We start from the raw sequence: 16,046 nt of genomic DNA, 5'->3' as shown, positions 1-16,046 counted from the left end.
GAAGGGGTCTAAAGGCCCTCTTCATCCACTACATGGTGATACTGATGCTCGTTACTTTGCAGTTCATGCGGCACGTCTATGCTCCACATGCACCCCGTGCAAAGCTGTCTCGGGAATCTATGCTGCTGCAGCGTCTCAAAGCTCAGCAATACTTGTTGGCTCGTGGAAGTGGGTGAATAGTTGTAGCAAAATGTATAGCTTCACCCAACATCGGTGCTTCTCAACGTATTGTCTTAGATCACGCAATATTGTCTGGGATTCCCACTGAAAATGCAGTTTCCTGGGCCTCAAACCTCCTAGAATCACAAATCTCAGAAGGAGGTATCTAGGAATGTACATTTTTAACAAGCTTCCCAAATGATTTTAGACACCATGAAGTTTGAGAACCACTGTTACAGCCATATTGAGGTTTCTATAATGCAAGGATGTGAGAATACGAAGAAATTCACATTCCACAGGAACTACAGAACATAGAGAAACACAAGAGTGACCATCTTGATAGTCCTCAGTGTTGCCAAATCAATATTTCTAGAATAAACTGTGACCAAAAGGCATTCAAGTGGGACCAAACCATTGTAAGATTAAGACTCACACCTCTGTGCACACACATCTGCCTTAGGAATAATGGCGGCTCTAAGCCCACAAGTCCTGCCTGAGGGAGCCTGCAGCCGTGAGGGCCACACTCACTCGTAGGGAATGCTTCTGAAAATGATGTGGTCCAGGAGGGTGATCTGCTCAGCCAGCTCCATGGCTGACAAGGTCTCAAAGCACTCAGCCTTCGGACAGTCTGTCTGCAAGAGAGGAAGGTGGGAATGAAACACACCGAGAGCGAGGTGCACAGCAGCTCAAGGCAGCTGCTCAAGAACAAAGTCCATCACAGATTGGGGCTACAAAGAAAATGGCAAAAAGCTCAGAAACATCAGCCAACATTAATATCATGGACCAACAGCTAAACCCCAAGTCGAATTTAGTTCATCTCACAGTGCTTCATTGGTAGAACTACCGTTGAGCATCCAGGTATCAGTTATGGGCAAGTTGTTTGCCTCTGAGAAGCAGTTTGCAAATAATCATGCTGAATAAGACCATGGCTGGACTTACCAGTTGAATTATATCCTCTAATTTTAGGTGGATGTCATCCTGATCATCTTGTGAAAGGGCCCTAAAAAATGAAATCAAAGTATCATCCATGGAAAGAAACATGCCAGGAACAAAATGACAACATGCACTTGGTTCTCCCTGGGTGGGAAGCTGAGGGGTTCGGGTCCATGAGGCTGTGCTGCCAGCTGGAGCCTGCAGAGACATAAGCTGGAGACAGGAAGTCAAGGAAACAGAAAAACACACGCGTTAGAGGCACAGGAAGATCATAGAGAGAGCTGGCTTATATCGAGGAGCCAACTTGTTACACACAAGGTTGTAAATAAAACATCCATAATCGGGGCGCCTGGGTGGCTCAGTCGGTTGAGCATCCGACCTCGGCTCAGGTCAGGATCTCACAGTCCGTGAGTTCGAGCCCCACATCGGGCTCTGTGCTGACCGCTCAGAGCCTGGAGCCTGTTTCAGATTCTGTGTCTCCCTCTCTCTCTGACCCTCCCCCGTTCATGTTCTGTCTCTCTGTCTCAAAAATAAAAAATAAACGTTAAAAAAAAAATCCATAATCAAGGTGAACCCGAGCGTGAGCTGGTGTGCTCTGCACTACCGAGAGGATCCAGGCTGTGAGTTCAAGTATCCTGCGATCCCATCAGTCAGAGATTCCAATGGGCCTGAGTGCCTCATCCACACTCCTCTAGCTCCCACCCTGGCCCTTCCGTGCTGATGCTGAGGCAGAAGAGGCAGAGGACCCCCTCCCCGTGCACATGTAGACAGAAGCTCAGAGAAGTTCCTGGTTGGCAAGAATCTGAACAGTGCAAAGCAGAAGCCAGCAGGTAAACTCTTTTCCCTTGATTCCCAGATGGACTTTCCCAAGATGCATTTGGTGCTATATCCCCACACACAGAGTTATTCAGCTCTCAGTATTTTTTTTCAGTGATGAATGACTGAATAAATACATAAGTTAATGAATCCTGAAGTGGGTGTGGGTTTCAGAGTGGGAGTGACATTTCATGTCCAACAGAAGTTCAGAGTCCAGGAGAATTATACTGATTACATAACTTACCATCTGGGCCAAGCATTTTAAGCCTTCCAAAATGAAGACACAATCACATATTAAAAATACTGAAATATTTAAACAGTCCCAAACCATGTAGCCTGTCTGCTGTAGGCAGGTAGTTTTAAAAGAAATAATGGGGGCACCTCAGTAGCTCAGTTGCTTAAGCGTCTGACTCTTGATCTTGGCTCAGGTCATGATCTCAAGTTTCATGACTTCGAGCTCCATGTCAGGCTCTGTGCTGACCGTGTGGAGCCTGCTTGAGATTATCCCTCTCCCTCTCTGCCCCTCCCCTGCTTGCACATGCTTGCCCTCTCTTTCGCTCTCTCGCTCTCTCTCAAAATAAATAAATAAACTTAAAAACTAAAATAAATCATGATGTGATGTTCTGTTGTGCTCCGAATTGATGAAGACAGAACTACAACCCTCAAAAATACAAAAGCAACAGAGATAGGGTACCATATACACGCTACATGCCAGCCGTACGTTAACCATCTGACAAACACTCTCTCTTGTGTCATATGAGATCCCTTTGAGGTAAGCATTATGAGGTCCATTTTACAGATAAGGAAACCAAAGCTCAAGGGAACTGACTGACTTGCCCAAGGTTTGGTCAGCTGTGCTGTCCTGTTGCTCTTGCTTATCTTAGTCAGACTTATAAAGACACCTCTTCAAGGCTCCAGCATAGAGCACACATCCAGAAATGTCCAGTCTCTTTCCTCTCTTTTCCTCTCTTACAAAAGCTCTTGGCTGTTTAGCAGAGGAGCAAAGGACTGTTTACCAAGGAGAAGATTCCTTCTAGATTCTAGGAGTGGTGGTCCTCTTCTTAGCAATGAGCCATATCATTTGCAATCAAAAAGAAATATTCATAATACGATAAAAGGCAGATTGAGGTGAGGAAAAAATAAGCAAACACAAGTCTTTCTCCAAAGATTATTAAATCCTACCTAAGGATTACACACACGGGATAAAAGTGACTATTTCCCAAAGCTTATGTCATTCTTTCCAGGGTAGTCTGGGTTCCTGGAGAGAGATCGGTGGCCACATAACTATGTGTACCCATGGAAAAGATATTTTTTAATGAGGCTGGGTAATATTCTTTCCTTGGAAAGAAGTGGTCAAGAAAGTAGTTAGCTTCTATCAAATGTTCCTTTCCTCAGTGATCTCATGTTAATGTTCCAAGATACATCTGGTCTGGTTAAATTATCTAACATTTTCTCCTCTCACAAGTGCCTATTGATGCTGCTCGGGGCTTTGTGAGGTTTGTGGGTCACCTTTTCATGACCTGAACCCAATCCAGCTGACTACCTATGAAGCCAGTCTTTGTTTCTTTTCCTTTCATGGCATGTTAGTTGTCTACCCAAAACTCTCTGCCACATAGATTCAGAACAGCAAGTCCATACAATGTCACAGGGGGAGCAGTATTTAGAAATAGAAAAGTCTCAGGCCGAGGGTTTTATTCACAAAGAAAACAACAAGCTATGTATGCCAATTAAGTTTCTTCCTCATAAAGTAATCCCTGTGAGACCGTGTGGGGCAGAGATGGTTCATCATTGGAAGCGTCCAGTTTACTGTATAAAGGTAATATATGTTTAAATACATTTCATGTTTACATCTCACTGTTACACAGCTTGATTGCATATAAATATCTCATGTCTGGGCTACCTCTAACTACAGTGCGATATGTCTTTATCTCTCTCAACCACAACTTGTATTCACTGGGAGGTATGTTCACATATTTTCCCTTAGATGTGAAAACTCTGGTCCAGCTCCAACACTGGATGGATTTGCTTCTAGTCTCCTGACAGCTTCAGCGCTTTGATGCCCACTCCAGGATACTGGGTTTCTCTCACATCTCCCAGTCAGCATGATCTGTTTAATATTTGTGCGTTTATAATAACAACACCAGATAAATTTTATTTATCTAATTTTATTTTTTTATTTAAAAAAGTTTTTAAACATTTTATTTATTTTTGGTGAGACAGACAGAGCGTGATTAGGGGAGGGGCAGAGAGACAGGGAGACACAGAATCCAAAGTAAACTCCAGACTGCAAGCTGTCACCATACAGCTCGACGCAGGGCTTGAACCCACAAACTGTGAGATTATGACCTGAGCCGAAGTCGGACGCTCCAGATAAAAAATTTTAAAGGAAATGGGATTATTCAAGTTCTATGACTGGAAAAGTGCTCCTTCAACAGGAGAAATCAGATAGTCTTAAAAACTGAGCTAAGAGCAACTGCCCTCTGTCCTCAGACTGGTCCACACTCTCTGGGCTGCCTGCTGTGACTAGACTGGCTGGCTTGTGCTCCTGGCATGACCTGCCTGCCCCAGTCTCTGCTCCTCCTCACTTTGTGAGGTTTAATCACTTGTTGCTTCCCTTCTGGGACCTACCAGACCACCTCTTCCTTCCTTTGCTTTCTTAGACATGGCTTTACTTCCCTCTAGGCTCTCTTGAGCCCATTGCTACCCTTGCTCTGGCGTATCTTAGAAATGCATGGAAACTTTCAGTACTGAAATCTCCTGGCTTGGTTGGAAACAAATTCCGTTTGTTTCCAAATTAAGAAATGAATTAACAGGAACATCTTTGTAATTTTCAGGGTTACTAAATAATCCTTCTGATTTCTGTTTCTTTCTCATATACTCCATGATGGTTTCTTTTCACAAAGAGATTTCATGAATGATGGCATCCCATCAGGGATGGTTATATCTAGGTGTTACTTCCTACTTCACCCTCTAATCATTTTGACATGATTGTAAAAATATAAATATAAGGGCGCCTGGGTGGCTCAGTCGGTTAGGCGTCCAACTCTTGATTTTGGCTCAGGTCATGATCTCACAGTTTCTTGACTTCAAGCTCCATGTCACGCTCTGTGCTGACCATGTGGAGCCTGCTTGAGATTCTCCCTCTCTCTCTGCCCCTCCCCGGCTTGCACTTTTCTCAAAAATAAATTAAAAGGAAGAAATAAAACTATAAATATATAAGTATCATACATATAAACGTAAGTATCTGATTTGGTAAGTTATCAGAAACTCTAACAAATGAATGTATCATTTATTCCTCTTATAATCACAATCTTGTGTGCTGGGGCAGGGACCCTTAAGCTTAGTGCCGGTGGAATGACTTACTTGACAGGGGAACTTCAATCAATTATCAGTAGTTTTCTGGCACCACCTAGCTTCCTAGGAAGGTGTCTCAGAGAACCAGCTGACCCAACCGGAACTTGGGGTCTGGTTGTCTGCTCAGTTAATGGGCTAGTGATCCCAATGGTATCCGTCTGCTTTAGTTGATATGCTCAGGGCTAAACAAAGGCTTTTGTTTCACTTGGCCTCATGGGAATAAAGATGGTCACAGGAAGAAGAATGGATGGCATAATATCTATTCTCTGCTTGGCTCTGTGAGTACATGTGGAACGGTGACAAATTGTGGTACCAGGAACTAAAGGAGCTATTTTCACAAGAGCCTGAGACTCTAGGTTGAGTGAGGCATGCTCTGGGGCCCATGTGGCTCAGGAATGGGGCAGGTGGCATCTTTGCCAGCTTTTTGATAGGGAAATGGTGGCTTTAGAAGATGGTCAGGCAGCATGCTAGACACAGACAGTGCTGGCACTGATAAGGTCTCTCCCTCAAGTGGTCTTGGGTCAGTGAACTTGAATAAAGATGCTGAGGCAGAGGGGAGTCTGGGTGGCTCAGTCGCTTGAGTGTCCAACTCTTGATTTTGGCTCAGGTCATGCTCTCATGGTTTGTGTGTTCGAGCCCCACATCGGGCTCTGTGCCAAAAGAACAAAGCCTGCTTGAGATTTCCTCCCTCTCTCTCTCTCTCAAAATAAAATAAACATTTAACATTTTTTTAAAAAGATGCTGAGGCACAAAAATGACTGGGTTTGTTCCTGAGTACACATTTCTTGGGGCTTTTGGAATATTTGGGGAAGACTTTGCAAGGGATCAGAATTGTGGGTGGGCAGCTGGGGCCATCCCGTCATCAGAGCTGCCTTTTGGCTTTGCTTTTTACTTCTTTTTTTTCTTCTCATTTACAAAATAGCAAGTGGGTTATAACTATGGTTTTTTGGTAACAACTATATTGAGATATAATTCCCATACTAAATGATTCATTTGCTTAGAGTGTACATTTGAAAGATTTTTGTATTACATTCACATCATTGTGCAATATGAAATTGGGTTTCAATGTTATTATAATCTCTTTTGTATAGATAAAATGATGAAGCCCAAGGAAAGTCGAGTTTGACTAAGACCTAGCCAGCTCCTACTTGGGCCTTATTTCCTTGATGGAAGAAACTATTTTTCCTAAGAGCTACGGTCGGTGCTAATAATAATAGTAATAATAATAATAATAAGTGCAGCAGTAATACAAGTGCTATGTTTCAGGCATTGTGTTAACCTCTTTAAACATATGATACCATGTAATCTTTATAACCATTCAATAGTAGGTACTATTCGCCTCATTTTATAATTGAGGGAACTGAGATTTAGACTGGTTAAGAAACTGGACAGCTTTAAGTGGCTGAACCAAGATTATACCCGTGAACCCTGTGAAAATAAGAATCAGACTCTGCTCCGTGTCATGCTCCCAGGCTGTACCATCTACTAACATTTCTATTTCTTATTGATTTCACACCTCTAAATCTCAGGCCGTTTATTTAACAAAAAGGATTTGCACATCTTAAGCCTGATGAATAATAAAGACTTGGGATGGTAAACAGGATTCATCTTAAATGCCAACTCCAATTAATGGCGTGCTGGTCAGTGGAGTTCTAAGCTCACCCCCTGGTGCAGGCAGAAAGTCCTCAGGATTGATTAGTAATGTCTGGTGTGGATGTTGTGAGAGAATGGGCAACATGGGTTTGCACATTCACCAATCCTGTCTGAACACCTCATTTCCCTGCCAGCTGTCCAGTCAAATGTCCCTGGGGGCACAAACGTCCAGAAAGTGGTTTCAAAATGTTAGTGTTTTAAATACAAAGAGCATAATAACCTGTGTACGTAAAGAAGAAAGGACTAGTAATCATTCACAGATATAACCACACATTCACTGAAACCAGGCTTTATCTGAAAATGTATTTACAATTTAAATCTGAAAATAAACATAGTAACAGAGCCCCTAAGCTTCTTTAGGTGTTTTCATAGCATGGAAAAAGTGAAGAGGGCCTTTAATAGATTCCTAGAGTTGCCCTAATAAAGTACCACAAACTGGGCATATTAAAACAATAGAAATTCATTGCCTTAGGGTGCTACAGGCCAGAAGCCCAAGACCAACGTGTCGGCAGAGCCACGTTCCCTCTGAATCCTGTCGAGGAATCCTCTCTTGCCTCTTTCTAGACTTCTTCTTCTTTTTTTTAATGTTTACTTACCGTTTTTGAGAGAGAGTGAGACAGAGAGAGAGAGAGCGCGCGCGCGCGCGCGCGCACACACACAAGTGGGGGAGGGGCAGAAAGAGAGGGGGCGAGAGGAGATGAAGTAGGCTTTGCGCTGACAGCCCGGAGCGGACGCAGGGCTCAAACTCATGAATGGTGACATCATGACCTGAGCCGAAGTCAGATGCTCAAACGACTGAGCCACCCAGGCACCCGCCTCGTTCTAACTTTTAGTGGTTTGCCAGTAATCGGCATTTCTGGCCTTGCAGCTGCCTCACTCTCATCTTTGCATCATCTTCACACGGCATTCTCTCTGTGTTTTGCTCTGTCTTCACATGGTCATCTTCTTATGAGGACACCAGTCATATTGGATTAGGGGCCCACCCTATTCCAGTAGGACTTCCTCTTAATTAATTACATCTGCATTGGCCCTATTTCCAGATCACATTTTGTGGTACTCAGGGTTAGAACTTCAACATACCTGTTGTAGAGCAGACACATTCCACCCACAAGAGCCCCTAGACCAAAGAAGTGTCTGGTGACAGGATCTTGAGCTAATGGTAGTAAGAATGACTTATGAGCCAATTGCTAAAAGGCTGCAGACCAAAATCTGGCATTGCTGCATCAGAGAGGGACTTCCAAAAACATAGTAGACTGAACTAAGATGGAATCCTCTCAGAAAGCTGGATAACAAGGAAACAATATATTCAAGGTTAGAAGAAAGAAAGACCTCTTTCCAGAGACTGTAAATGAAGACAGAACTAGAAGTCAAAATGGTAAAGGGGTACCAGGCTCTAGCAGATAGATGCTGGGCTTCCCACCCCCAAGCAGGGACAGACGATATAGCCATGAGTCAGGAAAGCTATAACCGAAATGTCTGCACGAAACCCCTGATGGCTGTCCTCCTGCTATAGAGCGTACTAGAAAAGAACTCCACCCACCAGTTCAAGAAGCTGTAAGAAAGTCTGTGACCTCTTTGGATGCTGGGTGTAATGACAGACACAAACAGTCTCTTGTAGGAAACCCAAAGTTCAAGCTTTTATCACACAGACGTCCAAAGTTATACAACCTGTATGATGTGGGAATCCCAACCTGAGAAGAAGTCAGTAAAGCTGGTCTAGGACTTGCGACACGAGCTGAAGAAAATACAGAACTACTATCTCGTGGCACATCCACAAGCCAGGAGCACAAGACTCTCACCGAAATGCCACCACCAGCTCATCAACATGAGCTTACAACAAACAACTAGAACCAACGGCAGGAAAACATCATCTCTCTGCAATGCCTGCTGGAGTCACAGGAGAGGATCCTCAAGGCATCCTCTTCTCCGCTTTTGGTCCTGCAGCAAACCACGCTCTGCCCACACAAACATGAGCAGCTGCACTCCTGGGCCCCACACAAGTCACGTCGCCCAGTCCAAGTTGTCCTGAGGCAGCGTGCGCCAATCTGCCCCCAGAAAAGAGACGATACGTAATACCTTGCCAGTGACAGCAGAACCCCTGCTGCCCCCAGGAGTCTCAGATACATCTTTCTGATTCGATAGGATCTTATTTTCTGGAACAAAGCACAAACCAACCAACGTAATTAGGAGGCACCTGAAAACTGCACTTACCTCAGAATATTCGCCGTGGCTTTCCTTTCTTGGGGAAGAAGGTCTGGGTCTCGCAAAACTTCTTCTAGCAAATTTAGGACATTCATTTTTAGTTCGTTGTTGAGCTCAAAATCCTATAAAATAAAATGGATCTTTTAAAAGTTTAGTTGTGGATGTTTTAGCTCCAGGACACATGGCGCCATTTCTCACGATAAATTCTCTCGAAGTGATATGTAGGAAATTAAAAAGTATGGACCCTAGGACTGTTCTCCCCACCAGAGATCCTGAGTTAATTGGTTTGGGATGGGGTCCTATTGTTAGTATTTCTGACAGGCTCCCCAGGGGCTGGAAATTCCTCAAAGAGATAGCCTGGACCACACAGCACTTCCTCCCCATGTTTACATCTATTCACCTTCCATGTCTAGGAGGTGATATACTTTCTCCCAGGAGCCTTCCTTCGTCAATCTAGTGGGGCAAAGGGCTCTGTTTCTATGCTCTCAAGGTTCCCCCTAGCATTACCTACTGCACTGTACAGGCCAAAATAATCATCTGTTTTCCCACTGGACCGTGTGTAAGATCGGTAACTGGGGCAGAGCAATGGCTCATACACACACACACACACACACACACACACACACACACACACACAAGATTGGTTGCAAGAATAAAATCTGTCATTTGGGCAGTGACTTGAATTAAGAACTTCAGTACAGATGTGCCAAGGGCTAAATAAAGGACACTCACAAACCAATGGGGCTGCACCAAACAAACCAGGAGTGAAACTGAAGGGCGCCCACTGGGCAAAAGGTAGAACACGTGAGCATCAAAATGAATAATGATAGTGATAAATAATAACCAACTGAATCACAACAACCAGTGATGTTCACAGAGACCTAAGTAGGTAAATACATAGAGAGGGTAGAAGAGGAACTTTTCTTCAGAGTAGAATTCCAATTAGCAAGTGCAAAGAAACAAAAGAGCTTTATAAAAATCACCATTTTGTCCAAAGCAGTAATAATGGATCAGGCAGCTGAATGGATGCTGAAATTAACTGGGAAAGAGAATTAATAATGTCCAAGTACCCACATACCCCTGGCAGAAATGATTTATTACGAAAAGAGACAAAGTGATCAGAATTACCATCACTAGTAATGGAACAAACCAACATCATGTACCCACTAATGTAACGCTCTGTGAAATACATCAGTTATTATTTTTTCCAAAGATGCAGAATCTCACATGGGCATTGTGAGGCACACTGTGCTCTTCAAAAATGTTAACATAATATGAACGACAAATAACTGAACTGTTTTACTTTAAAGGACACCAAACGGACCATGGCTACATGCAGCATATAAACCTGGGATCGAGGGGGAAACGCTCTAAAGGGCATCACTGGGACAACTGGCAAAAGTCAAGTCAGGACTATGTCCTGGTTGAGAACATCATCAATGTTAGATTGCCCTAAATTTGATCAGTTTACTGAGGCTAAGAGCAGGCTCCTGTTTTGCAAAGACAGGGAGGAGGGAGGGAGGGAGAGAGACAGACAGAGAGAGAGAGAGAGAACACAAATGTGGTAAACATGTTAACTACTATTAGTGACTGTAGATGTGTATTAGTGTTTGTTTTATCCTGGCATTTTTCTCTTGATTTGAAAATTTTCAAGGTAAAGAGTTAAAGAAAGAAGTAATAAGGTAAAGATGTGTTTCTTGCCCTTTTTAATTTTTTTAATGTTTATTTTTGAGAGAGGGAGAGCATGAGCACGGGAGGCGCAGAGAGAGAGGGAGGCAGAGGATCCAAAGCAGCCTCTGTGCTGACAGCAGAGAGCCCGAAACGGGGCTCGACTAAATGTCCATCAACTGATGAATGGATAAAGAAATTGTGGTTTATATACACAATGGAATACTATGTGGCAATGAGAAAAAATGAAATATGGCCCTTTGTAGCAACGTGGATGGAACTGGAGAGTGTAATGCTAAGTGAAATAAGCCATACAGAGAAAGACAGATACCATATGGTTTCACTCTTATGTGGATCCTGAGAAACTTAACAGGAACCCATGGGGGAGGGGAAGGAAAAAAAAAAAAAAAGAGGTTAGAGTGGGAGAGAGCCAAAGCATAAGAGACTGTTAAAAACTGAGAACAAACTGAGGGTTGATGGGGGGTGGGAGGGAGGGGAGGGTGGGTGATGGGTATTGAGGAGGGCACCTTTTGGGATGAGCACTGGGTGTTGTATGGAAACCAATTTGTCAATAAATTCATAAAAAAAAATAAATAAATAAAATAAAAAGTAAAAAAAAAAAAAAAAGAAACGGGGCTCGAACCCACGAACTATGAGATCATGACCTGAGCGGAAGTCGATGCTTAACCGGCTGAGCCAGCCAGGCACTCCACTTGCACTTTTTAAAAATTCTTGCACTCTTTTTTAAAATTTTTTCTTTAACATTTATTCATTTTTGAGAGAGAGAAAGAGAGAGTCAAAGCATGAGTGGGGGAGGGGCGGGGGAGAGAGGGAGACACAGAATCCGAAGCAGGCTCCAGGCTCTGAGCTGTCGGCACAGAGCTGTCAGCTGGGCTCGAACTCGTGGACCATGAGATCATGACCTGAGCCGAAGTTGGACGCTTAACCGACTGAGCCACCCAGGTGCCCTAGTGCTATCTTAAAATACACCTGCAGGAAGCACACTGCGACTGTCAGATTATCGGAGGTGAACTGTACAACTGCTAAATCCTGCTTTCAAGGACCTGACTCTGACGGACTATATTCCCATGAGCAGAAGTGAATGTGTATTTTCCCTCCTATATAAAGTTACTCGCTATAACTACATTTTAACTTTCAGGAAAGTAATTTTGAAGCACCGACATTTTGAATTCTTTTAAATAATTAGAGAAAACATTGCTAATTGGAATGAATCCAGTAAAAAGAAAAACAGCACGCTTCACCTATATTTAGTAAATTCAGGGCAAAAATGTCCATAATTTCACAAACTGTAGACAATGCAATAGTCTGCCCTAATTTGAGTGGAATATTTTTGTGCCTCAGTTTGGTGGAGGACTATGTAACAGATTTGTCTCAATATTTTGTTTTTAATGCTTCACAATCAGTACCATTTCTTCAGAACAGGAACCATTGGGGCCTCAGGCAACACAGAGGTTATTATCTCTTACCATTCTTAGGCCTTTAGCTGGTATGTCTTCCTAAAATTTCATCTACTTATTGTCCAACAGCTTCTTGGCTATTGGTTTTTGTTTTAACATGTAGGCTAGGAGAAGAGAGTAGTATCTTGCTACTGTGTTTTCTTTGTCCTACCTCCTCTCCTGTTTCAAGGTGAAGGGAATGTTTGTAAACAGTTAATGACCTCACTTACTTCAATCCCTGCACACTACCAAAAGATTTCTCAGCCATCAGGAGTCTGTTTCCTTAATGAATATTTGATATTCATCAGTGAGATGATGGGAGTCCTTCTGTAGCTATGTCAGTCTCTAATGATGCACATAATCTGATTATCATAAATGGATTAGTGTGAAGGACATCAGGCCAGTGTTTGGACCTTGCTAAGGGCTAATTAGCAATTTCATCAACCAGCGGGTACCTACTGTGCCCCACCCTGGGCTCAACAGGGGAAACAGTTCTGAGACCCCAGGAAGGCAAGTTGTATGAAAGGTCTTGTTAAGGAAAATAAAATGTAATTTTATTATTCTGAGCTCTAGGAAGACTAGCCTGAGAGAGAGCTCTGAAAACTTGGTGGAATTTGCCCAGACACTATTCGGAGCATGATGAAGGTTATAGGTGAATATTTGTTCTGCTGATGATGTAGCTGATGTAAAACAGGTTAACTAATGATGGCTGAGTACAAAATGGAAAAATTCTCACTCACAGTTTCCCCTGACGTTTGCACAGGTTTTTACCATGTTCAAACTGAACTGCTATGCATAATTTCATTTCTCCCTCAGCTGACCCAGGAGCAGACAAGGCAGAAACCTATAATCTTGTGTCATACACGGGCCACTGAGGCTGAAGGGATGTGATCATATGGCTGACAGGAGACATGTAAGGAGGTGCCAGCGTGCAGACAAAAACACAAGTCTTCCATCTGACTCTGGTAACCCGCGCTTACACCTGTGCTTCTATCTGTCAATATGCCCACAAATCACCGCAGATTCTAATGCAGTAGGTCTGGAACATTCTACTTTTCTAATGAGCTCCTGGGTGATGCCGATTACACTTTCAGTAGCAACACTTTGCCACTTTTTTTTTTAATTCACTCAAACAACAACTCCTCAAAAACTAACTAAAAAACTATCTGAATCCTCTGATGTACTACCTAGAATGTAAAGTTTTCTTTTTTAACGATGCATGTAAAATGCAGAATTGGCCACTCAAAAGTCCCTGTTAAAAACAGTAGCTACTACTTCAAGAGAAATCTGGAGCAGCTAAAAGGCACTTGCCCTAATTAAATCCAGAGGTGGATTATTCATAATAAGTCTGCCTAACAGCCATTTTAAAATTATCTGGAATCTAATTTTTTGTCACATTTCCCCAGGCCCTGGAAATGGGAAATGAGAATACTAACTAGGTGGGAGGGAGAACACGGTCGGCTTCTCAGAGGCAGCAATCAAGGGCGCCCACAAGATGGCGCGCCAGGGTCGTCTGGCTACCTCACCACCGCCTTTGTGCTGCGACCTGGCCGGCCTGGCTCTGGGGGAGCAGGGCCCTCCCTGCAGGGAGAAGCTGCCTGCTGTCGGTTATCTCATGCCCTGGATCAGGGAACCCTGCGGCACCCAGGAGGACCTGAGGCAGTCACCGCAGCTATCACAGCAACAGCTCATGTAGGTTGGTTTTTGTTTCCCAATTTTTGAAGCAGAGATGAAGAGACGGAAAATCAGAAAACAGAAATGACCCTGCTTCCACAGGTGGAGAGCCCAGAAAATATGAGACTTTTACATTTCAGTCTACACTCGCGGTGGGGGAAAGGCAGAGCAAAGAACAGCAGGCTGGGTGACGGACAGAAGAAGGAAACAACCCCAGAAACCCCGGGGGTCCGGGGCGGGGGGAGGGGGCAGCCCCTCTGAGTCTGAGGAGTGGTTCTAGGCCTGGAAATGTAGCTCCCGAGAACCCCTGAAAAGAGGTGATAGCTCAAGCAGAGTATCAAGAAATAGAGCAAATGCTTAGGGACAAAAGGTTACCAACAAATGATGTCAATCCTCCTCAAGTGGTTAAGCTGTTGGGAGATGAGGGTATTTTACCAATATTTCACTGACTCAGCTCAAACACATTCATCAATGACTAGGAAGTCAGCATTTCCCTTTGGTTACTGAGCAATTCCTCAGGTCATTATCATAACTAAGACTTTGTGAGAGTGTGCCACACGCTAGATGACATTTTAATCACTTTATGATCCAATTTAACCCTTGATAGCAACACAGTTACAATCATTACTATTCCCATTTTACATACAAGGAAGTCAAGGTACAGAGAAGCTAAGTTATTTTGCCCAAAGTCACACCAGTAGCAAGTGGCAGACTCAGGACTCGACCCTAGGCAGTGTTAGCTGAAACCTGAGTTTTTAACTGCACACCACAGACTGTCCAAAAACACATGGCTATCAGTGAATTAGTGCTGGTGGCTTGGACTGAAAAGACACATCCAACAGGTGGTTGCCCTACTGAGTCTGGAACTATTTCCCACCTATACTAGCAACCATTAGAGATAGAGATCTTGAAACTCAGGTTTGTATTAATAAGACTGGATCATATAACAGAAAAATAATACAAGACACAATAAATCAGATTCTCCAGCACGCTGAAACAAAATCCCCTGCTCACAGCTTAGGTATGTTGGCAATTACGTTCATTCTTTCAGGAGACCAGGGTAATAATTACTAATACACAATTTATGGCCATGGGAACTCTAGGACATCAAGAAAATCTGATTCAATAAACACAGTTTGACAATAAAGAGAATTATGAGAGTAATTTTCTTACTATAATCAGTACAGTGTATTCCTAACAGTGGCCAGAGGTTTTTTTTTTTTTTTTTTTTTTTTATTTTATTTATTTTTGGGACAGAGAGAGACAGAGCATGAACGGGGGAGGGGCAGAGAGAGAGGGAGACACAGAATCGGAAGCAGGCTCCAGGCTCTGAGCCATCAGCCCAGAGCCTGACGCGGGGCTCGAACTCACGGACCGCGAGATCGTGACCTGGCTGAAGTCGGACGCTTAACCGACTGCGCCACCCAGGCGCCCCAAGGCCAGAGTTTTTAAAAGGAAAGTGGCAATGCTGCAGAATGGAGTAAAACCACAGAAAAATTTTAAAACCTGGGGAAATGGGCTCATAAAGAAGGGGCTTAGGATGTGTTAGGCTCAAAAATAAAAGCCTGCGATTTGACAATGATTTTCAAGAAAATGAAAAGCATGCTGTTTCTGTCTTCTTTTACTAGAGAAGATGAGGAATTTAATTTACATTGTAGTGTACATTTAGGTTAGATCTGGGCCATTGGTCAACTGGGAAACTGAGGCAAAGATGCTGAGTGATCTTCCCAAGATCTATGCAAATCAACTTTGATAGGCTGAGGATACGCTTTTCTGGATTCCTCATTTTAATGAACTAGAGATAACAAGCCTCTAAACCAGTGTGGTTTTCAGTTCTTTTAAAGGGAGTGGGAACTTCATTCAGAATTTAAATTTTGAAACGTGATCCCAGGGGAGATTGTGCTGGCTAAAAGCTGGCACAGGAGACCCTGCACAGTACCTGTTTGGCCTCGTCTACCTGACACCACCCTTGGTCTGCCTGCCTTCTTGCTACCTCTGGGCAACCTTGACTGTGAATCACAGTTTCGTACTGGAAAAGTGAAAGGCAGGGTTTTCCAGCATTTCCCATCAACTAACTACAAAAATATTTTAAAAGCCTCTTTGTTTGCCATACAAAAGGAATAACCTACT

The 16,046-nt window shown here is 43.4% G+C and overlaps 1 protein-coding gene across 2 annotated transcripts in view; it reads right to left on the bottom strand.

Moving 5' to 3' along the window:
• Positions 1–16,046, bottom strand: part of RASGRF2 (Ras protein specific guanine nucleotide releasing factor 2) — a 240,783-nt gene that overhangs the window by 18,313 nt on the left and 206,424 nt on the right. For both annotated transcript variants that reach the window (XM_030323851.1, XM_030323860.1), the window contains exons 19-21: positions 9,127–9,239; positions 1,099–1,159; positions 688–791 (exon numbers count right to left, since the gene is read on the bottom strand). In XM_030323851.1, coding sequence (XP_030179711.1) covers positions 688–791; positions 1,099–1,159; positions 9,127–9,239 — 278 coding nt within the window. The remainder of the gene's footprint in view (positions 1–687; positions 792–1,098; positions 1,160–9,126; positions 9,240–16,046) is intronic.

Source organism: Lynx canadensis, chromosome A1 (assembly GCF_007474595.2).
Source record: "Lynx canadensis isolate LIC74 chromosome A1, mLynCan4.pri.v2, whole genome shotgun sequence".
Classification (NCBI taxonomy): domain Eukaryota; kingdom Metazoa; phylum Chordata; class Mammalia; order Carnivora; family Felidae; genus Lynx; species Lynx canadensis.
Note: the sequence above shows the minus strand (reverse complement) of the source record. Positions and strands in the feature narration are given on the sequence as shown.